Source organism: Danaus plexippus, chromosome 6 (assembly GCF_018135715.1).
Source record: "Danaus plexippus chromosome 6, MEX_DaPlex, whole genome shotgun sequence".
Classification (NCBI taxonomy): domain Eukaryota; kingdom Metazoa; phylum Arthropoda; class Insecta; order Lepidoptera; family Nymphalidae; genus Danaus; species Danaus plexippus.
In genome coordinates, this window is record NC_083540.1 from 4,742,152 (window position 1) to 4,765,306 (window position 23,155).

Below are 23,155 nucleotides of genomic sequence, written 5' to 3' on the forward strand. Positions count from 1 at the left end.
TCGGCAGTCGGCAGTCGGCACTCGGCGCTCGGAGCCAGGGCCAGTCTCCTACAGCCGGCTATTATGCCGGCGCCCCGGAGCCGGTCGTCACGCGCCGCGCGCTTTCCGCCACAGCGCCGTGCCGTCCTCGTCCCCTCGGCGCACGTCTACGTTCGCCTCTCGTAGCCCGTAACGCACGCGATTACGCGTTTTACGTCTATACACCGGAATGTAAATATTTATGGATGTCAGTTGTTAGTTGTTTAGATTGGCTGTGAAATTCAAGGTATGTAAGTAATGCCTGGTTGGGATATATTTTCATGACGAGTTAATATTAGTAAATTGTTTTAATCTCGCTGGACGACATTTACTCAAACGATTAGTTGAAATAAAGCATGCTCTTTGTGTCGCACTGTTTGTCTCTTTATGATTTTTAAATAGGTAAATGCTAACTGAAACTTCAGTTTATGGCGCACAAAGTGCCCTTCTATATTTGGATCGATAGTTTACCATTAAACGTAGTGTTGGGTTCAAAAGATTTTTCATATTTTAAATATAATAATTTTAAAAAACCTCTGGCGGTAATCATTCAATGTACAGTCGCTAGCCTCGGCTAACGATATTATGTTTCGTTTCGACAATGAAAGATAAAATATTTATTTATTTATTTATTACAAAGTAACACTAGAATCTTGAAATACTATAATTTATTCCATGATTTAAGTAAATTCGATATATGCGAATGTCAATACACCAACATACTACACTATATAGAATCAATACTCAAATAATAAATCACTATGATACCTATGACAATTATTTATTGACACTGTGGTTGGTAAAGTTCAACACAATCATCATAACCGTCCACGACCTGAAAATCATTTTATATGCTGTGCAATAACATACCTATTGATTGGCATAAATGTTTAGGTGAAATGAAATCAACAAGGCGTGTACGGGTACATGAAGATGCTATACTTCATAGGTAATACATTACAGTATTTTTGTTCCTTATTTTTTTATATTTAGATATAACGTAGACGATTATTTTTATTCTATATATTTTACTAGCCCAACATTTTCTTCGTTAACGTTTTACACGGTTGTGTTTTTGTTTTTGCTGTAGTTAGATTATACCAAGATTAGATCACTCTAAATATATCCCGCTAGGAAGAATTCAACCTCCTTCCTATCTGTTTTATATTACTTTTTCTCGTTTCACTTCTATCTATCTACGATTAATCTACCTGTATACATGACATCATTCTCTATGTACAAAATCCAATACTGACTCTCCATGTATTTTAAAACAAAAAAATCATTATAAAAACCCATAGAAAATAGATTTTTAGTTTTAATAAAATTTCATTGTGAAATATTTTATTGCGCCAATGTAAAATAAACTATAGCAAATAAGCTGTTGAACAAAGCATGTTGACCTTCACTATAATTTCACATAACTAGAACGGCGGGATAGAATTCCAATGAAATTAATTAAGTATTTATTTATACAACTTAAGTTCCCATACTCGCAATTAGAATGCAATCCTTCCATATTTCCTACACATATTAGGAATTAGGATGTAATGGTAAATGCACTTAAAGAATCTATACCTAACCTATAGAGCGATTGGGGCATGAAGTAACATGAAATGATCTTCATTGTAGCCAATCAAACGTTATGTACAGGTTGTATCAAATAAATAAATAAGTAAATAAATGGTTTGCTATATTTGTAGTCGAAATAAAATTATAGCTATGTAATATAAAGAAATTCGATTAAGCATATTGATACTTCCCTATCGAAATTTGAAAGCAATCAAGAAGTCTTCCTTATAGCAGTGAATGGTTTCTATGGCCAAACGTTTTTGAATATAAACGATTGAAAACAAAATCCCGTAAATGAGAGTAATTAATCGCCATTTAAAAGACTCGATTGAATTTTTTCCTTTACTGGTATTTTGTGGTGAAGAATTCAATGGTTAAATTATATTTTTCTTATTATTTGAAATGTTAAGTAACTGGTATTCAAGTGAGATCACAATATACTTTGGAATTGTTCTTTACAAGCGGCTTTGAATCGTCTAATTTACTTATCATGTCAGTCAGTAAGTTTGTAAGGAAGCTACCATAGGTTGCAATAGAAGTTCTGTTTGTAAAAGCCGACGGGAAACTTAAAGATTGAATTTAATACATAATACAATATATCAGATACAAGATTAGGTCAATCGAATTAATTCCGAACATTTGTATGTTTCAGAAACTGATGGGCTGAACTTGCTTTATTTAATATAACATTGTTTACATTAGATCATAGAAATAGGGAATCCAATTAATAATATATTGTTTTGTTATCGAAAATCTTGTTTTATATTATAGACACATAAATTCAGACAAGCAAAACTATTTGTTTACGTTGGATAACGCAATTATATAGTAACAAAACCAAACCTCGTTTAGTTTCTAACATTACCGAAGCATAGATTATTCTTGTAAGATTTTTAAAATACATTTCATAAATAAAATGTAACAATACATTTATTCTGAGGAAATCATAGTACTACCTTTATGTAGGTAACATAAAGGACCCTTATAAAAAAATAACCTTCTCTATATTTTTATCGTATCCGAGCAATGATTGCATTAAATATTTATAAAAAAACTCGAGTAGATGATTAGAGACTATGAGCTAATTTCAATCTATGAATAAAGGATGAATGGATGAATTGATATTGCATAATTATACTTTTTCAGTTATGACCAAATGTTATAAAGTTTTTTATAGCAATAATAGTTTGCTCGCAATTTGTACTACCAAATATTAAGTGATTGAATAATTTATGTTACTTAATGACGTAGCTATCGGGGTGCGACATGGTGCAGTATACCCGCAGTGTTATAGACCTATAGCTCTTTTGTGAACAATTTACATATATATAACAATATTACTTTCTATTTCAATTTATGATCTACACTTGATGCCGTCTAGTTGATTCTGTTAGCTTCTGGCACTCAGGTATTCTAGGGAAATGAAACCGGCAAAGGTATGTAGGAACTAAATACGCACAAATCCATTTACAGAAATGAAGCTTATATAAAAAGTGATGCGAAAAAATGGACAATTCTTCTTCCAGTCCATGTATTACAGATGTAAAAAAATAAATTATGTACATGTGTTAGAACCTATCCAAAAAATACGCCATGGTATATATTGATAGATATGATTAATTTTACAATACAAAATACAATATTAGAAGTGTAGGCCTCACAAGCCGTGCCGCTTTTATAGATCGATGTCTAAGATTAAGAAAGCTTGCCTGTGCCTTGACACAATAGACTTACTATTAAAGGACTATTTAGAGTGTAACGTGTTTAATACTATTTTTTTTTTCACATATTCATTTTTAAATGAAATCTAACTATTTATTTAATTTATTTATTGTAAAATGATAAAATTTTATACACTTAAGCCTAACAAAATCTTATTTAACATATAATGACTATTTGTTCGCGTAACCTCAAATAACTTAATGAAGCAGATTTACATACCCTCATATGCAATATCGCCAAAGGCAAAGCCAGTACAAGCACGACTAAACCTTAATTCCGTATCAAGGAAAACTAAGTTAGTTACGACATACATATTCAAAGAAGCCAGAATAATTTTTGCATAACGCCAAAAAACTTTGACGTTACCAAATTTAACAAGCTGTAAACATTATTGTCAGGAAACAAACAAGACATTCACAAATATTATCCTTAATAAAAGGCAACAACGACCCACACATGACCACAAAATATTATGAGTTGTAATGATCAGGAAGATATATTTTTATAGCCATATTCCAAAGCAGTTATATTAATTAATGTTGTTATGAAGATCACATACAATTAGTAATATAACTTAATTATTCCCGATATCAAGTTTTTTTTAATTACTAGAAAATCTGTGGCTCCGATAATGATATTTCCAATAAAGAAAATGTATTGAACCCAGCACATTGAATTCATGTTCCGTTTTAAATTTAATTTTAATTAAGAGAACGCATGTATTTTAATGCAATATTTTTTATAACAAATCTTTAATAGACGTACCATCATATATAACATTACATTGCAGTTTAAAATTTCATCTATATTATTAGATTACATTTTAATTTCTTATCATGCAATAAAGCTGAATCTAGTCATACAATATATATTTTTTATTTAGCTTCGTTGTTAGAGGTGTCTAGTTAGCACTTGAATAAAAATACGACTTTTTAAATTTATTTCCGATGCACAGCTGTGTTTCATAACCGAGTTCAAAACTTTAATGTTAGAAAGAAAATAGCAATTTAGTTTTGAAATACATATATAAAAGAATTTCTCTATACTAGTTTTGAATAAATAAAGATTTATCGTATATGCAACGTCAAAAGCGATGCATTTGTATGTGTATATTAAGGTGAAAAATATTTTTATTTTATTAATGTTCCCGTTTATACAAATCGACGTTTTAAAATCTTTATAAAAACTGTCTATTTAATCTTTTTAAAAATTCTAGCTTGGTTGGGGCTGGCCGCCTTTCTTCGAGTAGCCCTTAAGTCTCTGCTCGTTAGTTTAAATTCTAAAGTAGCTTAAAACAATAAACTAAGTTTAAAATAGGAATTGAATATTATATATCTATACTATTGTCATGATTTTGTTCAGAAGCTTATATTTTGCTATATAATGAAAAATTTTATATTATTAGTAGAATGGAGCATTTTACACATAAATTTGGTTGTTAAAAAATATATGAATATGTATTTTGAGGTTATTATATGAGTTAATAGACTGAACGTTGCCTTATCCAAGCACTGAAGACGACACGGACCGTTTTTACTTAATTTTACTCGAAATTGCTTAACAGATACACTAGGAAACTGGACTTTAAGTGATTTCAATTGTTCCGTTTTTTAATGTTTTATTTTAACGACTAGTTAAGAAATGGTTGTGTTAGCTTTATTTATCTATCGGAATGACATGAAAAACGCGTTTTAAAATATTGAAAAGTTGCTACATGTTGAAAATATAGCATGTATTATGTAATTTTTTATAAGGCAAAAAATTTAAATTGAAACGGATCTTTAGTTACTCACAATTATTGCTTGCAACCATCCAACTTGGAAATTGTATTCGACTGTTATTTTTTTTATTATTTTTTCATTGTTGTAAATGTCGATCACTGAAAATTATTTTAATACAGAAGTGTTGTATAATTTTGTATACATAAAATCGACACGTCGTTTTATGATAATTTGGGCATAATCACATACAAACATCAAAGTTAACTTTTTTAGGTAATGGCAGTTGGGAAAAAAGCCTAAGCACGCTCATGAATATTTTAAGTAATTATGAAAGTTTACGAAAACTATTTTATCATGTCAAAGAGTTTCTAGACAGTAAAATAAAAATATGATAATATTCAAGGACTAGAACGTTGAAAATGTTTTATAGCAAAACTTTTTAACGGTAAAAAATTATTGTCGTTTTAATTTATAATAATTCTCAAAATACAATAAACATTAAACATTTAAATGAAACTAGTATTTTTCGGATAAACTACGCGTGATTTATTTTTGTAAAAAACTACATACTCCCGACGTATCGGTTACTTTTCAGCAACCGTGATTACGGGCAGACGAGACATCACGTCTATGTAGTGTAGTAGGTAACATATGTAGTTTTTTACAAAAATAAATCACGCTTAGTTTATCCGAAAAATACTAGTTTCATTTAAATGAATAAAACTCGCGAAAATCTTAGATCTCATTATGTGAATCTTAAACATGATCATCAAAACTACAAGTAACGAAATGAAACTCAAATGCAACAAAAACCAAAGTAATCACAATAAAAAACTATATTATTACAATTTTCGTTTATTGCCTTCGTATCGAAATTATTTAATTACAAATTACTAGACATGCATATAATATATTTTTTTATATTCATGTTACTGATAAATAAAAGCTAGTTAAAAATAAAAAAAATCATAACAGCGATATTTTTTCTCTTTATGCTCTACAATTTATTGATTTAGTTAATGCCTATGTTACACTAAGCGTGCTGGAAATAGGGGCGTCTATGTTTTAGATTTGTAGTTGAACTCGTATATAAAATTTTCAATCACTACTCTGCACGTCAAATGTTTGATTATGATTTGTATCAAACGCATTAGAAGTTGTATAGAGAACTATTGTTTTAAATTGTGAATATTGAATATGTCCGGAGGTTTCTTTAATTGAAATCGTGATATTTATGACTTTTACAGTAACCAATATTAAAATATCACATATCATCTACAAACAACCATAGACAAAAACTTATTAATGTACTTGATAGCCAAACTACTATATTTCAGCTAAATAATTGATTTTAAATGTTCAAATAACTTTTCTCTCTACAGTAAAATTATAAATATTTTTAATAGGTGTCCTTGCGACTATAATGAAAACGTTTTTCGATATTTCATGGAATAACTGTGTTTAATCACAATTATAATCATTGTTTATATTATTAACGTTTCATGAAACTAGAACTATATAAATAAATATCATTTTGTAACACAATATTTTACGTATTTTTTTTGTTTCACTGAGCACTCCTGACAAAAATTGTAAGTACCTATTTATTACACAACATGTCAGTACTTAAAACACTTTATAAAAATTTATTGTGTTCATATTTTGCGATTTGAGTTTCATAATACTAATTGGTATTTTATAAAATCTGTTGACTGTAGACAATAATGAATGTAGCAAAAATTTTTTATGAAAACCATATCCCTCATTCATTGTAAAGAACTTAACAATCTCTTTGAACAATTTCAATCTATTTTTTTATCTTTTTACAGGTAAACTATGAGGTATTTTCCTTGATTATTTTACTTTTAAAAATTATCACGAAACAAAAGAAAACCTTACAGCTGTAACTACCTTATGAGTTATGCGGATATACTGGAATTATATAGGTACCTTTTGAAAGATTCCCTATCGAATTGTAAGAGTTTTTTTGCCCACTATAAATGATAACATGGGTTTTATAGTCACACATTTTTAAGACATAAATCGACAAATCAAATACTGAGATATTATAAAGATTATTACATTCAATTTTGATCAGTATACAAAAAACGTGTCCAAGTAAAATCCCATAGTTAAGAACTGAGTCGTATTTTATTGTCAATAGATAACGCTGGTTCAAATCCATAAAAATTGTACTTAATGTTATCTAAGTCATTTCTGTTAGATATCTCAGAATACAGCTTCTGTTTCGATCGATTTCATCTATTTTACGTAACTACTTCTTATAATATAAAATTTCCAGCAGTTTTATTAATGTTGCATTAGATATGACGTCATGACCACCAAATTAATGTGGAGCGTAATTCAACAGAGTTTGAATTTTTGACCTAACGAGAAAGTTAGGTCAAATCACGGTATACCACGCGATGCAAATGAATAAAAGCTTTCCATATTGTGAATGGAAATAAAGTGGAGATGTTGTTAATAATTTTTCAAAATGTATGCAATAATTAGAAAATAAATTTTGTCATTATTTTTAATAGGTTTCTATACATTTGATAACAAATAAGAAGACCTTAAAATTTGTTACCATAGTTAAAGTTTTACTTCATAATTAAACACAATCTAATAATGACTTACGATCGAATTTTTTTTTTTTTTTAATCTTCAGGTGTCTAATGATTGACTTAGAAGAATCAAATTAAGAAAAAGCAATACTAGTGAATATGAAGGAAATTAGAAAGTTCAAATTCTTAGTTACATCATACAATAATTACCTTTTAGCGTTTATAAACTTTTTTTTAAGTTGTTAAACTAACCGCCAGCTAAACAAATATTTGGGACTACAGTTCTACAACGGCAAAAGTTAAGGTTGTCGCTAACCACGGTTTATTTTTGCTATGGAAACTTTTCATTTATATAAGTTACTTGTAATATATTTTAACGAGATTACTTTAAGAAAAGGGACTCATTTAATTCTTTTAAAATTATCTCATTACCTACTTGTATGCATAAAATACACGAAACAGGATATGCAATTGATATGAACAGGGAAACAGTTAGGAATAGATAATATTTGTTAACACCACTAAGTAACATAATCATTATTGTATATGTACATTTGTTTTTGACTTTTTAAGATTGTCTGAAATATTATTAGATTTATTTCATCTGAGCGCCGGCATCGTTATTAAGAGGATGAGATGAATATTCATAAGGAACTCCACAAATCACATAACATTAAACATTAGGCGCACACAACACTAACGTTCTATTTATCATATTTTTCTCATTTACAACACAAACATTTACTTAATATACATCCGAATATATTTGTTTGCTAAACACCACCTAATGACTGATACATCTCGCGAGCAAAGGAAAAATGTTTATTTACTCTAGATTGAGTAATCATAATAATTCATGCATAATACACTAATTCGCGCTACCATAAACCATGCAATGTAAATATTAGAGATTTAAACCAGCAAAGGCAGTGGCGGCGCTAGAAAATTACAAAGCGTGTAATCAGTACGAGCACATCCAAAGCGGTGAAACGTTACGGTTCAACTCCTTCCTTGAAACGGGACTCTCATTGTAAAATTTAAATTGCCTTCATAAAATTTAAAACGCGGTACTGATTAATAAGACTTGGATTATGAAAATATAATTAACCTTCGTGGCAAAGGATTAAACTTTTTAGTTAAATCTCAAATCCCGATCTTTTAAGATTAGATAGCCTTAATAATGCAAGCCCACTAATAAGTTAGAAAAAAATACTTCCATATTATTCGACATTATAGCTTATCCATTATCAACAAAAGAAATCATTGACATGTTTTATTTTATTTCTGTTAAAATTGATATCTCAAACGTTTTATTTTCCGCGCATTCCCTAAAAGCTTAAAAGTCAGAAACGCTCGTCCGCGATCACAAAGTTAAAGTTATATAAACGTTTATATAAATAATCTGTTGCATCTCCTAATAACGAAATAAATTTTTAATTATATGAATATAATATATGAATATAGAAGTATCAAGAGAGATATTATTTATAAAATTACAAATAAAAAAGCTTTCTCAATAACTATAAAAACTTTTTCACACTTTTCTTTTTTATTTATATCTCTATTAAAGCATTATTAATAGTTGGCGGTAAGCAAAGGTGTCATTTTACTAAAATAACATACGGAATTTATTAGTTGGCTTGCTTTTGCCTCTGTCAATGTTATCCAAACTTTGCAACGCTATTTCAAGGACTTATAACTAGGTAGTTGTGCGACCTGAGCACGCGTTATTGTATAACAAATATCTAGTGCAGTCATTAATAAATATCTTAAGATTCACATTAATTACTTTAATAAATTGAAAAAATTGAATATCAAGTAGTGAAGATAACCATAGTTAAGAAAACCTTTTTAGAATGTCATTTAATTTTTGATTGTCCTTGTGGGTAATTTCAAAATTGAAAAGTAAACAAAATATTTTAGCCGGTAAAAACAATTGGGATAGCAAAAAAAAGACAAACATTGAACGTGCAGGTTTTCCATACTGAATACATAAAACCGCTACGCCAAATGACAAACAAGACACGCTTGAAACAACTGAGGGAATATTGTACGATGTTTAAACAACCACCGTTATATTTTATTTGGTCATTCACAAAAACAAATCTCTCAAAGATAAAATTCGTATAAAAATTCTTTGAAACCGGTGACCCGTGACAATGGGGTTACACTTCAGCTAAAGAATCACAAAAAGCTCTATCAAAAGCAGCCCTCAAATTTGTTTTGCAAGTTGAACTAAGTTTGTCGAAAAGTGTTATATCTTTGATTCGGATTTAAAAGTGAGTGGTAATAACAATGATGTTTGGTTGTTGTAAGCGTCGGTAGTGTTGTGTAGGAGCCGGTGGTGGGTGGCCGTGTGTGGTGATGGGTGCGGTGTGTTGCAGTGAGTGCAAGCGTGGCGGCGACCGGCTGGCGACGCCTCGGATGTCTCTTCTGGGCAAGCCGCTCAGCTACCGCGCCACGCGTCGCGACGCGCGCTACCGACGCCTGCAATCCAAGTTCTATAATTTCCTTGAACGGCCACGTGGTGTTAAGGCCGTCCTATATCATATGATTGTGTGAGTAAGAACCATTAACCTACTTTGTATTGTGTATTTTTACCGTAGATAATGTGGACGGATTATCGTTTAAAATTTATTAACCGTAAATAATAAAACACATATGGTAAGTATCTTTATTTTACTACGGTCGTAATATTTAAGTATGTTTTTTTAATAACCATTGAATCTATTCACACTTATACTAAAGATTATTTGAACATGATGTCATTTGATTTGTTTTCGTGAAGTTTATTAGAAATTTTTTAACTTTAGTTTCGAAATAAAATTCAACAGCAATATAAATTGAATAATAATTTGCTTGTGAATGCCCTGCAAGAAAACTTAAACAGGGTCGCATCGTTTTCAGTACATATTCGTTTTTGTTATATGTAGCAAATTAATTTATATTATTACTAAATTATGAAAATCAAACTTTACAAACACGAAAATATATTTATTGCGTTAAAATATTATATAGTCAAGATGGCTGCATATTCTACGGTTTGAAAGATCTTCGTCCTTGTCGATATAATAAGTGACGTCAGATGAAAACCAAAAAATACTTTAACAACACTTTTTTTTTTTTCAAGTTTATTACGTTGTAATGTATTTTTAAACAGTGTCTTCAATGTACAATATATTAACGATCCCGGAAGATCTATGAGGAACTTTTGTAAGACAATCACTGTTATATACTGGTACATGATTATACATATATGTAAAACAAACGTCTACATATATATGACTGACATACTGCTTTAATGGTTGTTACATATCAGGTTCCTGATGGTGTTCATGTGTTTGTCGCTGTCTGTTTTCTCCACCATAGAAGAATACGAGGCGAAAGCTGGCATCGTCCTATTCTATATGGAGACCGTAGTCGTCGTATGGTTCGCTATAGAATTTTTTTTAAGGTAATCAGTTTTTATATAATACTATAATACAAATAATTTCAGTTTGTCAACAAAGTAATCAAAGCGGTCACGGTTCATCACTGATATCGTCCACTTCAGTCCGATCAATAAAAATGTGACTAACTTAGCAAATAAGTTTACAAAGCTAGGTTATGTTATTACGATATAAGAAATTATATAATAATCGATAGATTCATTGAATCTCTTTAATGTAAACTACACAAATAATTGTATATTTTCTTATTAATATTATTTAAACATATATACTTTTAAGTGTCTTTACATTTACGAATTATAATACTGATTAGAATACTGAATGTGAAGAATAAAAAAATCTTTTTACACCAAGAGGATTTTTAAATTTTAGTAAAAATCCAAGCATATAATGTGGAAAATATGATTTTAGGAACTCACATAAAATTTAAAGCATTCGTTTTAGCAAATTAATAAGAATAAATTGTTGCAAATGTATTTTTTTTTATTTTTTTATACACATGTTATTCCCACACAGTGGCAGAAGGAATAAGTGAAACATTCACATAGAAAATATCGTTTTAACCACGAAATTCATGACAAACATTTCGTTCACTCTATCTACGAATTCTTAGAAAGTGTTGATTACGAAACGTAACCAATGTATAATATTTCCAAGCTTAACGATGAGTAATTGAGCAATATATAAGTAATTAGGTAACCATGATGAATAGATGGGTACATTTTATTTTATATGAAAATATTATATTTATTTGAATATAACGTTTTTTAATGAATATTTAAAAAAATATCAAGCTTTCCAATTCACCAACACTATATTTAATTTCATATTAAGCGTATGTATTATAACAATAAAAATATATATTTTTAGACATAAAAAAATATATTTTTAGTTTCTTTAGGCATCAATGTAGAAGAAATAAATTTAACTCTAGATTAGTATAATCATTTCATGTCGTTCCAAGGCTTGCCGATGTTTTTAGCTTCTGCAATGATTGTCCGCCGCCAGGTCTGCTTAGGGCGGCCACGTTTTCGCTTTCCTTCAGGGGTCCAGTCTAGGGCTTGCCTCGGTATGTGTTCCGGATCCCTTCGGAGCGTGTGGCCTATCCACTTCCACTTGCGACTTTTGATTTGCAGGTCAATCGGTATCTCACCGCAGCGTTGCCACAGATTAACGTTGAAAATTTTCTCGGGCCAGTAAATACCGAGAATACGGCGAAGACACCAATTGATGAAGATCTGAAGCCGATACGAAATGTCCTTAGTAACCTTCCACGTATCACTCACATCCGTATAACAGCACAGTGTTGACGTTGGACCGGAATATTTACTCTTACTCTGAATGAAAGGGCTTTTGTACAAACACCTTGAAAATAATGAAACAGCTTTACTTGGTACAAAAAAAAAAAGTGTACAAAACAATTAAAAATTTGAAATAAAAACATTATTTTATACAACTTTACACGAAGATTTTTTCATGCAAAAGTAAACAACATTTGCATGAAAGCAAATGTAGTTTACTTATATCGGCCCAGAAAAGAGGTTGAGATAATGCAAACTATGTCCAATAGAAATAAAAATAAAAGTGATTTCTTGGTACGTAACAAGAAATAAAATATAAATCCTATTTGAATCATAAACATCAAAAGTCATCGATCAACGATTATCTCTAACATATTTTTCCATCTGGTCATTATCATTACAACTTTTTAATATCTTCAGAAAGGCTAAACTATTAATAGTGAATTGAATGATATGGCACTACTGACTCTCTCGAGTGTAGAAATAAAGAAATAGAACGGCCAGATGCTGATGAATGCAAAAAAATGCTAACAAGCTAGATTAATGCTTTAAGGCACAATCGACAAAAGTCGATGAAAGTTCAAGTTAAAGTGGACGAATTATGATTACCCACTGAGCTTACTCTACAGATTTGATTTTCATCTACTATTAGCTTGTTGCGGATATGAAAATGATGCTTCAGCGAAAGAAATTTGGAGCAAATTAAGATATTTTTACCGAAACTGGAGCTTTATTTAAGAGCTAAGTTAACGTATCTGCATAAATTTATCAGAAAGTTAAAGAAACGTTCAAATGAATATAAACTTGACTGGACATTTTTAAATGCTATGTTTTAATTTAAGGAGGAATTTTATGGCATACATTGCTCCACAAAAAAGTCACCTGACTTTAATTAGTTCTTTTTTTTAATGTGAAAGGTGGCAAACGAGCAGCGGCTGAATGGTGGACAGTAGTCACCGTCGCCCATGGACATCCGCAACAGAGATGTTGAGCGTTGCCATTCTTGGTTTTTTAGGAATAGGGAGGGGTGGGAAAAAGAAAATGACAGGAAAAGGTGGGAATAGGGAAAGAGCAACCGGCTTTCTCACTCATCGGACGAAACGCAGCCATTAAAGGCTACTTCACCCCGATCTTTTGTGGCAGGGTAGTACTTCCCCGGTCGAGCTAGACCATGTTCAATCTGTAGTTACATGAATACAGCTAGGCTCTACCAACTACAAAATAAAATAAAATAAAAAATTAACAATTGGAAAATATTGTATAATACTATGTACATACATTCACCATTAGATTTTATAAGTTAGCAATAACCGACATTAGTAAAATTTTACATACATTTTGATATTTAATTATAACAAAATTACTTTTTTTATACATTTAATTTTATTTCGAGGTGGTTTTCTTCTGTCGAATGCAAAATATATTCCATTAAAAGAAATTAATAAGTGTTGGTGGAAATTTCTTCAAATCTTTGTAAAAATTAAATAGTTAGAAAATTTGAAAAGAATTATATAAAAGAATACAGTTCATAGACAAAAGGATAGTATTGGATACGTCTCACTGTAGTAAACGTTTCGAGTTCATACGTGACTGAACAGCATGACGTCTACTACACTCACACCAGTTATGTAGCGAATAAAGTTCACATAACTGAAACACAATATTGCTTTATAGGCAACGTATGAATATCATACATAAAGAGCGAATTCTCTTGTTTCACTAATATATAAATTATATATTTTTATTTTTATTAATAAATGTTATTAGATTTTCTTTAATCCGCGTGGAGAGTTTCCTTTACGCTACGCGGTGATTTTCGGAGTCTGATGCCAATATGGTTAAGACGGTCCTGATTATTCTGGTCTGAATCACAGGGGAAATACAACACACCCAGCCACTATGATTTTTCGTATACATTTATTTAGGGTAGCCTAGTTTAATGACCCGTTTCTATGTACATCAACAAAACTCCATAGACTTAACGAGAATATTAATAAAGTACGCTTTCTATATTATTAAAAGCATATAATTCTCTTGATCTTATCTATAATACAAAGCTAATTATGGATATTATGACGAAGTGGTGGTTATTAGAATACATAAAATTAATATTATATAAAGTTTTATATCGTAGTGTCCAAAAAAAGCTTGTAAATATTAGACTTTCAGTTTCAAAGGCCGTACGATGTGTAACTTCCATATTCATAATTATGAACATTAAATGGTATAACCATTACATAATACATTATGTTTACCTTACAGTGCACTAGGGAGACTTCACTTACCAAACAAAACCCCACTAACCAAGTTGAGCAAAATGTCGTAACTGAATTACGGAAACTTCATTTCTGCACCTACTTTGTTATTAACTTATTAATGACATATTTTCAGGTCTATTTATATGTTGTTCATTTTAGGTTATGGTCGTCAGGATGCAGGTCACGATACCAAGGATCAATGGGGCGCCTCAAATTCTTGAGGCGCCCTTTCTGTATAATAGGTAAGACAAATTTTTTTAGTACAATAATATTACATTTTTTTTTTTTATCTCCCATTGTTCTGAATTTTCGCAAATATCAAAGTGAAAGGGGAAAAAACATTCGTAAAAACTCAACGTCCAAATTACCACGTGTCCTTTATTTTACCTACTTGACCTTTCCATTTTTGGTATTCCCTCGAGCCAGTGTTTCATGCGCACGACGTCGCCTTTTCACTCTCTGGGGAGCCAGCCGTCTCGAGACTAAACCTTACTTCCAACATTGCTGCACGATTTGTTCGTTCGAGCTTATACTTACTTCACTTTATTATAAGTTGACATTTGACCTATTAACGTCTGTCGCTTTGGTACGACTGAGTAATTAAAGACCAAGTAATTCTAGACTTAACAGAAACATTTCAAAAATAAAGGCAAGTATCAAATAAGAACTTTAGAATTTATAATATTTCATGTAGCCTGTATTTATAGGTATGAACCTTAAATGTTATTCTTGTTTTTACATTTGCTTCTCTGACTCGAGTTACAAATACATACATACAAACATATACATGATGGTCTAAAGATTTTTATTTTTTGATCAAGTACTTTTGGACACCTTTTTAAATAGATTAATAGTTCAGGACAGTGGGCGTTATCGTTGGCAACATCAATAATTTTTAACTTACATCCGTGTAACATGATAAAGGAAGATGTAATAAAATAAGAATTTACAAAGTTGAGCTAAACTAGTATTTTATACATCTAAATGCTTATACTTTGTACCAAGATGGGTATCTTCATACCTGGGTATTTTTAACACGATTTATAATAACATAGACACACTTAAAGATCTTTTATTGTCAAGATTTCTATCAAAACAGATAAATTGAGAGGATAAGCAAGATTATTGTAATCGTTTTCTTCTATAGATGTCACCACGATATTGGCATCGATGGTGGTTTTGGGCATGGGTTCCTCTGGGCAGGTGTTCGCGGCGTCAGCTCTGCGCGGATTGCGGTTCTTCCAGATATTACGTATGGTACGCATGGACCGGCGAGGAGGCACGTGGAAACTACTAGGCTCCGTCGTATACGCACATAGACAGGCAAGGACTAAAAAATAAATACTTGATAATTTATTATAATATAGTTAGTCAATTTTAGCAAGCTACAATTCATGTCTCGAGTAATAAAATTAAATCCAACTATAAAAATGGAATGACTGAAGCACATTATACCTTTTAAAAATATCAAGTTATTTGACACAAAACTGGATAATCACGTGCTGCAAACAAATGACTATATCTCATGAAACATTTAGAGGTTAACGTATCCATCATTGTCTTTGGAAGGCCGTGTTAATTAGAAACATAAAAAAGTAGAATAGTAAATTTAGCTGTGAGTACTCGGTTAACATCACCATGTCGTTTTCACTATTGCGGCCTACATTTGCATATCTCTTGAAAAATGTTTTACTTCCTTAAATGCGCCATGTTTATTCAGGTATCGTAGGCGTTTATTCAAAGCTGGCCACTCAAAGCGTTTCTGTCCGAGCTCGTAAAATAATAGTTCAACATCTAGCGAATGTTACTGACATAAATATTTAAATACAAATTACTTTCTTTACTAGTTTCTTACATATAGAGTATTTATAAGATTATTTTTATACTTTAGTTTATTAAATAGCCAATGTATACTTATGTATGTTTACGAGCATAAAATTTCCATTACCATTAACGTTTTAAAAAAGTGTACGTAGGTGTTTTTCAATTACTCCTTATTTAAAGACGGCGAATTATTTTGCTGTAACAAATCTGGTATTTAAAATTTGTTCTTCAAGAAAATATTGCGCAACCATTTGTTTAAGCTTTTCCAGCTCACTTGACTAGAATGAGAGAAAACACCTGGTGCTTTGACTAATATCATTTTTAAAATATCTAAAGTCCACCAATTCCGGATTAGAATATTATTTTTGGTTTCGTTTAAAATAGACATATTTTTATCAGAAAAATTTTTTATAAAAGAAACAATTTCTGGAAACACATTTTTATTTAGTTAACTTAAGTATTTATGCAAAATTTCCTAATAGTCAGTAGAGTAATTGGAGCGTCAGTGATTAACAAGTTTGCTGCCAATGGAAATCACTAAGCAAGGATGATGCTTACTTTGATAAATAAAATGGTATATCGCGGTAGAAAAATTCACAGTTTGTAAAATGTGTATGAAATCTGGTAGTATAATGAAAATAAACGAAACACGTGAAATATTGAATATAATACTAAAAGAGTAACAATGTTGTTACAAGAATCATCGTTATTACATCACTTACGTTTACTAGCTTTGTGCTTTATAAAGGGATTATCGACATAATGTTTACTTAACCCAATTACTTTGCGAGATAAGTTTGTACAGACGTTTATCGTTGAATGATTTACTGATTTTCATGCTAAAGATACTCATTAAATTAAGTAATTTGTTCAAATCTCATTTGAAAATACTAGTAAATAGTAACATGATTTTTCTACAGTGTTAACAAGTAAAATATCTAGCGAATAACGAATCTTTTGAACTGCGGCAATTCGAGCAATTGTCATTTTGTTTGCTAAACATTACTGAATAAAAGGTCTTAACCTATATACATCTTTCTAAGTACGATGAGTTAGCAAGCCGGAACGGTCGCAATTTCCTTTACCGACCAAATAGATACAAACAAGGCGGGACTCAATATATATACTCACAAACGGTTCAAATTAAAGTTGCATGATCACAATGCAGAGTAAATAAACCGAATCCGGCCGCATTTTCGCTCCTTCTGCAATATTGACTAAGAAATTGGGTACTTGAATCCAGACACAAAGTAATTTTCCGACTTAATTTCGAAAATTGTTTTGCGAAACCAATCACTGCATTATTGGCAGCATTCTTCTACATATGTTACAGTTTATGAACATATCAACTTCAACAGCATAGAAGCTTATAAAAGTAACAGTTTTTGGTGAAGTTATTTGATAAGCAAAATATAATTCAGCTGACTTTCATTATTCACTGGTCCGTTTTCTTCCGAACGTTGCAGGGTTTCATTTTATAAATCACTGCCGTTATTGCATTCTACTTGTATAATGTGGCGCGATAATCCCTTACATAAAATTTATGGAACTCCATAAAATGAGTGGGATAACATTTATTTTCTTATCAAAGATTTGAAATATTTTATGTGTTAAAAGAAAAATGTGGATTAGATTTTTTTTTGTATAGAAATAATAAGGCCTTAAGAACCATGAAACCGTTTTGATCGTCTCGGATTTCTTTGTTTGTCTTCACAGTATGAATGGTTGGAGTTAAACACAAACCATTGTTGGTGTGATACACTTTTTCTGAATAGGAGAACTTTTTCCGTGTTGCCGGAAAACGAAACTCACAGAAGCATAAGACTGCGCGAAAATCAAAAACACCTTGATAGTGTGACGATATTTAGGTCGTATTTTTTTTAAATGCTAGGTTATAAATAATTTACTTTGTACTTGTTGTTAAGTATAAAATTAACCATTATATTGATTGTGTCAACCTTTTCAGGAACTAATAACCACCCTATACATAGGCTTCCTGGGGCTAATTTTTGCATCATTTTTGGTCTATTTAGCTGAAAAAGATGTAGCGGACACCAAGTTTAAAAATTTTGCCGAAGCTTTGTGGTGGGGAGTGGTGAGTTTCTTTATTAGTTATTGTTTCTACCATTACTATCCCAATAAAAAATAATGATGTCAAGGCTTATCTTATTCGGATCTCTTACTAGAGATTATTTAAAGTAATGATTACGTACGTATTACAGATGTATGAGATATTTATACGATATCATTGGATTGATAACTTTGTTACTTCATTCACTATCTGAAATGTGTTGGTGTTCCTAGATCACGCTGTGCACTGTGGGATACGGAGATATGGTACCACAAACCTGGCAGGGAAAATTCATAGCTTCATTTTGTGCCCTACTCGGAATATCCTTCTTTGCTCTCCCTGCTGTGAGTTTCTATATATCTAGTTAATTTAGAATTATTACCTATACATTACTACATTTGCTTTTGAAACCAAGTTTATATTTTTCGTAACAGAAATATTTATAGATAGTTCGTAACACATGATCTCGCTACCGATCTAATTTTATTAGCGATGCCAATCGAATCTGTGTGTCTTGAAATACAACAAGCTGAGAAAATTTATAGATATTAAATTTATTTTCACTAAAAATAAATCTAGAATCACATTTTTATTTCACTTCTAGGGTATTTTAGGATCAGGATTCGCTTTAAAAGTCCAACAACAACAACGTCAGAAGCATATGATAAGGAGACGTCAGCCAGCGGCTACCCTCATTCAGGCACTATGGCGGTGCTATGCGGCGGACGAGCACTCTATGAGCATAGCTACTTGGAAAATACATCAAGTTCCTCTCCCTAGTCCGCAAACAAGGTAGGCTTATACATAATACTCCAAAGCTCATATTTTAATATACAAAAAGTAACATACAATTAAGTATGTTCGTATTGCTCGTGACTTTTTACAAATTTCAATATTCTTATATCCATAAATATAAATAAAGTAATTCTGTGATAAACAAACTCAGAGATTAAACAGCAAAATACGCCACAATATAATAATACAAAAACGTTATAACGCTTAAATTCGGTACTATATAGTTCGGCAACGATTCTGTAATGAAAGCTATGCTTTATTGGAACAATGTGCTCATTATGGCCCATATCTATAATAATATTGTAAAGATACAGAGTTTGTTTGTTTGAACGGGCTAATCTCAGAAACTACTTATCCGATTTGAAAAATTCATTCAGTCTTGAATAGACCACTTATCGAGAAATCATATAGTCTATAATTTATTTTCAAAAAATTAGAGACCCGTAATAAAATTGCTACTTTGTAACCGAAGGTGTAAAATCAAAAACCTATTTATGCGTGCGAAGGAAAAATTGTTGACAATACAATTAAATGTACTACTAGTTTGTACGTCCATTAAGATCTGAAAATTGTATATATCTGACTATCATAGTTTAGTACAATATCCGCTTTTGTGTTCAAAGAATTTTTTAAATTGTCTAAATTAATAAACAAAGTTAAATGTGAATCTTAATATTAATCGCTATCCAAATTAAGCAAAATTTTATCAAGGGTATTTATATAGAAGTAAAATACTTTTTGTTTCATGGCAATCGGACATTTTATTTAGAAGTTATAAAAAGTATAAGAAATTTAGAATTGGTACCTAATAATGAATTATTTGACAAAATTTTTTATCAACATAATATACCTAATATTAGTCTTTAGTATTTCATTGTGAAAAGAATTGTCATTGAAATCATCAAATCACTTAATTTCAATAAATGTCTTAGAATAGTCTTTATACTCTATTTATTAATTGTACATGCGAAAGGAACTCTGTCTGTCTTTAACGCTGTCACACCTAAATCGCTAAACCGATTTTGATAAATGTTGGAATAAAGATAGATGGAGCCTCGGAAAAAGACATAAGCTGCCTTTTCTTCCGACCGCGATCCCTATATTGATTCCAACCCAAATCCCAAAACCATATCGGTGGAACCATGAAGTGCAGTTCGGATTCAGTGGAAGTAGTAGCAGAGAATAATTCAAGTTTTTACTCGGTCGGAATCGCGAGCAAAATCTAGTTTATAACATTTGTTGCTTTCTTAAAAGTCTTTTTCTTCTAAATCCCGAAAATTTGCGACGAACAACAGCAAGACGTAGTATAATTGGCACCGTGTTCCTCTTTAGCTGATTGAAACAACTCGCACTTAGGTTATCTCTAACCTAAACTGGGAAATGAATGACAATAATAACGTTTGACAGTCGGGTGATGAGTGCATCATTCAAGAACAATGCGTCCTTTGTGTCGCGGTTGCCGACAATCCGACGGCACAAAAGTACTTCACTGCACTCCCCTGCGCCGCACTCAAAGCCCGCACATCGATACGACGTCAACGCCAGTGCTGAAAACCTTGGTAAGCTTTTAATGTTAATTAAATCACTCACAGCTGCCGTGTTCACCCTCCTATAAGTGTTTAATTATTGTTAAGCTTACACTTTTTTTTAACGATATGTTAATTATTCTAATTAACCACATTTTATTATATAACAATAAGTACCAGCCACAATTATACTATGTAACTTCTACAAACTTTTGTACCGCACATATTAGAAAATGTAAACAACAACTAGTTGCACTGAAATACTTCATGTATACTGTAGCAACTTACACTGATGCTCAACAAACGCTGATCATATTTTTTTATCTAATACGATAAAAAAAACATTTAGCCTCAAATATCACCTATATCATAATAGATAATAATAACCTAACAGCTTTTTAATGTATGTTATCACATGATAGTTTAGGTCAATCATGACGGCACGACGGTTTTCATAACAGTTACAGCGACACTAGGTAACGGTTTATTAATATTAAATACAATTTATGATTCCAACAGACACGAATTTACCTACAGTTCAACCCGTGATTATAATGTACAGATTATTTCCGCAGTGCTCTGTAACAACATGATAATTATATTGTTAAAATGGAGCGTGACATTATATTGCCCTGTTCCATAGATAATCGTACAACGAGCGGGGACCATGCGTGTTGTCTACTACATTGTTGGAAAAGCTGCTTTCAAGGTTCTATTCTTCATCTTTTAGAGGGCACTATGGCATGACAATTACAGTCGATAAATTTTGCTGCGTTTCTTATTAATTCTTACTAGTTAAAACTTTTCAGACATGTGAATACACGAAAAGCGAATATATAAACGACGTAGCTCTATTGATACCGGACTACATATTCAATATCCGGAAAAAATTGCTGCGTCTTTTAGCTCAAGTCACGATTGCTGATATTCTCCCTTCTATTTTTTCTTTTTTCACTTTTTGAAATAAGAATGCACCCGCGTAGTTCAGAAATCGCTTTGAAGACAAATAATACCATTGCAACCAGAAGCTTCAAATAAAACCTACGTAAACAAAAGTAGCTTCTACAAGTTTATAACCGCTTCCGCGTAAGTGCTAAGGTAGACATCAATAAATACTGATTATTTTATAAGGAATGCATACCATGCGTTCGTTTAGCATCATAGTGCGCGGTTTACACATCGAATTTATAAGAAAAAAAATATAAGGTGACTTAGCGTACCTATTGTTACTGGAATGGCTTTCTTTTAAGCTTATACTTTTTTTATTTCATTAAATTTACAAAATCTTCAAAAAATATCTAAGTAACACTGCTTTTGCATTTGTTATGCATGTGAACTAGCCAATAGGGTCATGTAAATTATTTAAAACCCTATTAAAATAGTTAATATTTTCATTCCAAAATATACATGAACTAACAATAATTGAACTTTACACATACGCGTAATATAAATCAACGTCCGCCTGTCTCTATTATTAGCTATTGTTATTGAATCTTAAATATCTCGTGAAACAGGCGAATAGCAAGACGATAAATTGACTTGTTTCTATCAAACAATCAATCGAATGTAGACTTAAATATTATTACAAAAAATATTCATATTTTTCGCGAGACGAAAGAAAAACATAATCTATCATTTTAGTGTAAATAATCTTACAATGACTTAATATTCTGAATGAGCTAAACAATAATCTCTTAGGTACTTAAAAGTTACAAAGATCATATAGAGGTACTAGCATTTGTATACATATTATATACATACATGTTACTAGAAATGGTCTGAAATAGATTTTAAAAAAGACGTTAATTTAATGTTCTAACTTTATGAAAATATTTTCTCTTCACTTACTAAAAAATACTCTGCGTTTATGAACCTTTATTACATATTTCATTTGAAGTATAAATAGGTTTGACTATTAGGTACTTTAATTTCTTCGCTTTTAGTGACGAATTTAATTTTAAAAGTCTTCTATAGCTTTTTACATTTCTGGCCAGTTGTATTTTATTATATTATATATCAGAGGTCAAAAATATTAACTCTGATGTTATATAATTGTAATATCCTTCTATTTTATCGCCTCTGATAATATTCACCTGGCGGCCTCTACGAGCATACTACACATAATATTTCTCATGCTATCATAAAATGTTATAGGTTTTTCGGTGTGACAATATTGAGTTACAGATAATATAAAAAGTGCATATATGAATGTTATTACGAATATGATTAACTCAATAAACACACTTGAGCTTCAATCTTAATAGAAATATTAATCTGACAGAAATTTTGATTTGAGTACTTTCAATTTAATTTAAATTTTCGTGTCATTGA

At 31.0% G+C, this 23,155-nt stretch overlaps 1 protein-coding gene across 6 annotated transcripts in view; it reads left to right on the forward strand.

Annotated features, from left to right (window-relative positions):
* Nucleotides 1-23,155, forward strand: part of LOC116778772 (potassium voltage-gated channel subfamily KQT member 1) — a 37,267-nt gene continuing 14,112 nt past the window's right edge. For 5 of the 6 annotated variants that reach the window (XM_061529838.1, XM_061529837.1, XM_061529840.1 and 2 more), the window contains exons 1-9: nucleotides 917-967; nucleotides 9,985-10,158; nucleotides 10,920-11,054; nucleotides 14,768-14,850; nucleotides 15,756-15,931; nucleotides 18,399-18,527; nucleotides 18,737-18,847; nucleotides 19,108-19,295; nucleotides 20,706-20,857. In XM_061529838.1, the coding sequence (XP_061385822.1) occupies nucleotides 918-967; nucleotides 9,985-10,158; nucleotides 10,920-11,054; nucleotides 14,768-14,850; nucleotides 15,756-15,931; nucleotides 18,399-18,527; nucleotides 18,737-18,847; nucleotides 19,108-19,295; nucleotides 20,706-20,857 (1,198 nt within the window). In that variant the 5' untranslated portion in view covers nucleotide 917. Of the gene's footprint in view, nucleotides 266-916; nucleotides 968-9,984; nucleotides 10,159-10,919; nucleotides 11,055-14,767; nucleotides 14,851-15,755; nucleotides 15,932-18,398; nucleotides 18,528-18,736; nucleotides 18,848-19,107; nucleotides 19,296-20,705; nucleotides 20,858-23,155 lie in introns of those variants that run through there. The other variant, XM_061529839.1, reaches the window with a different exon arrangement.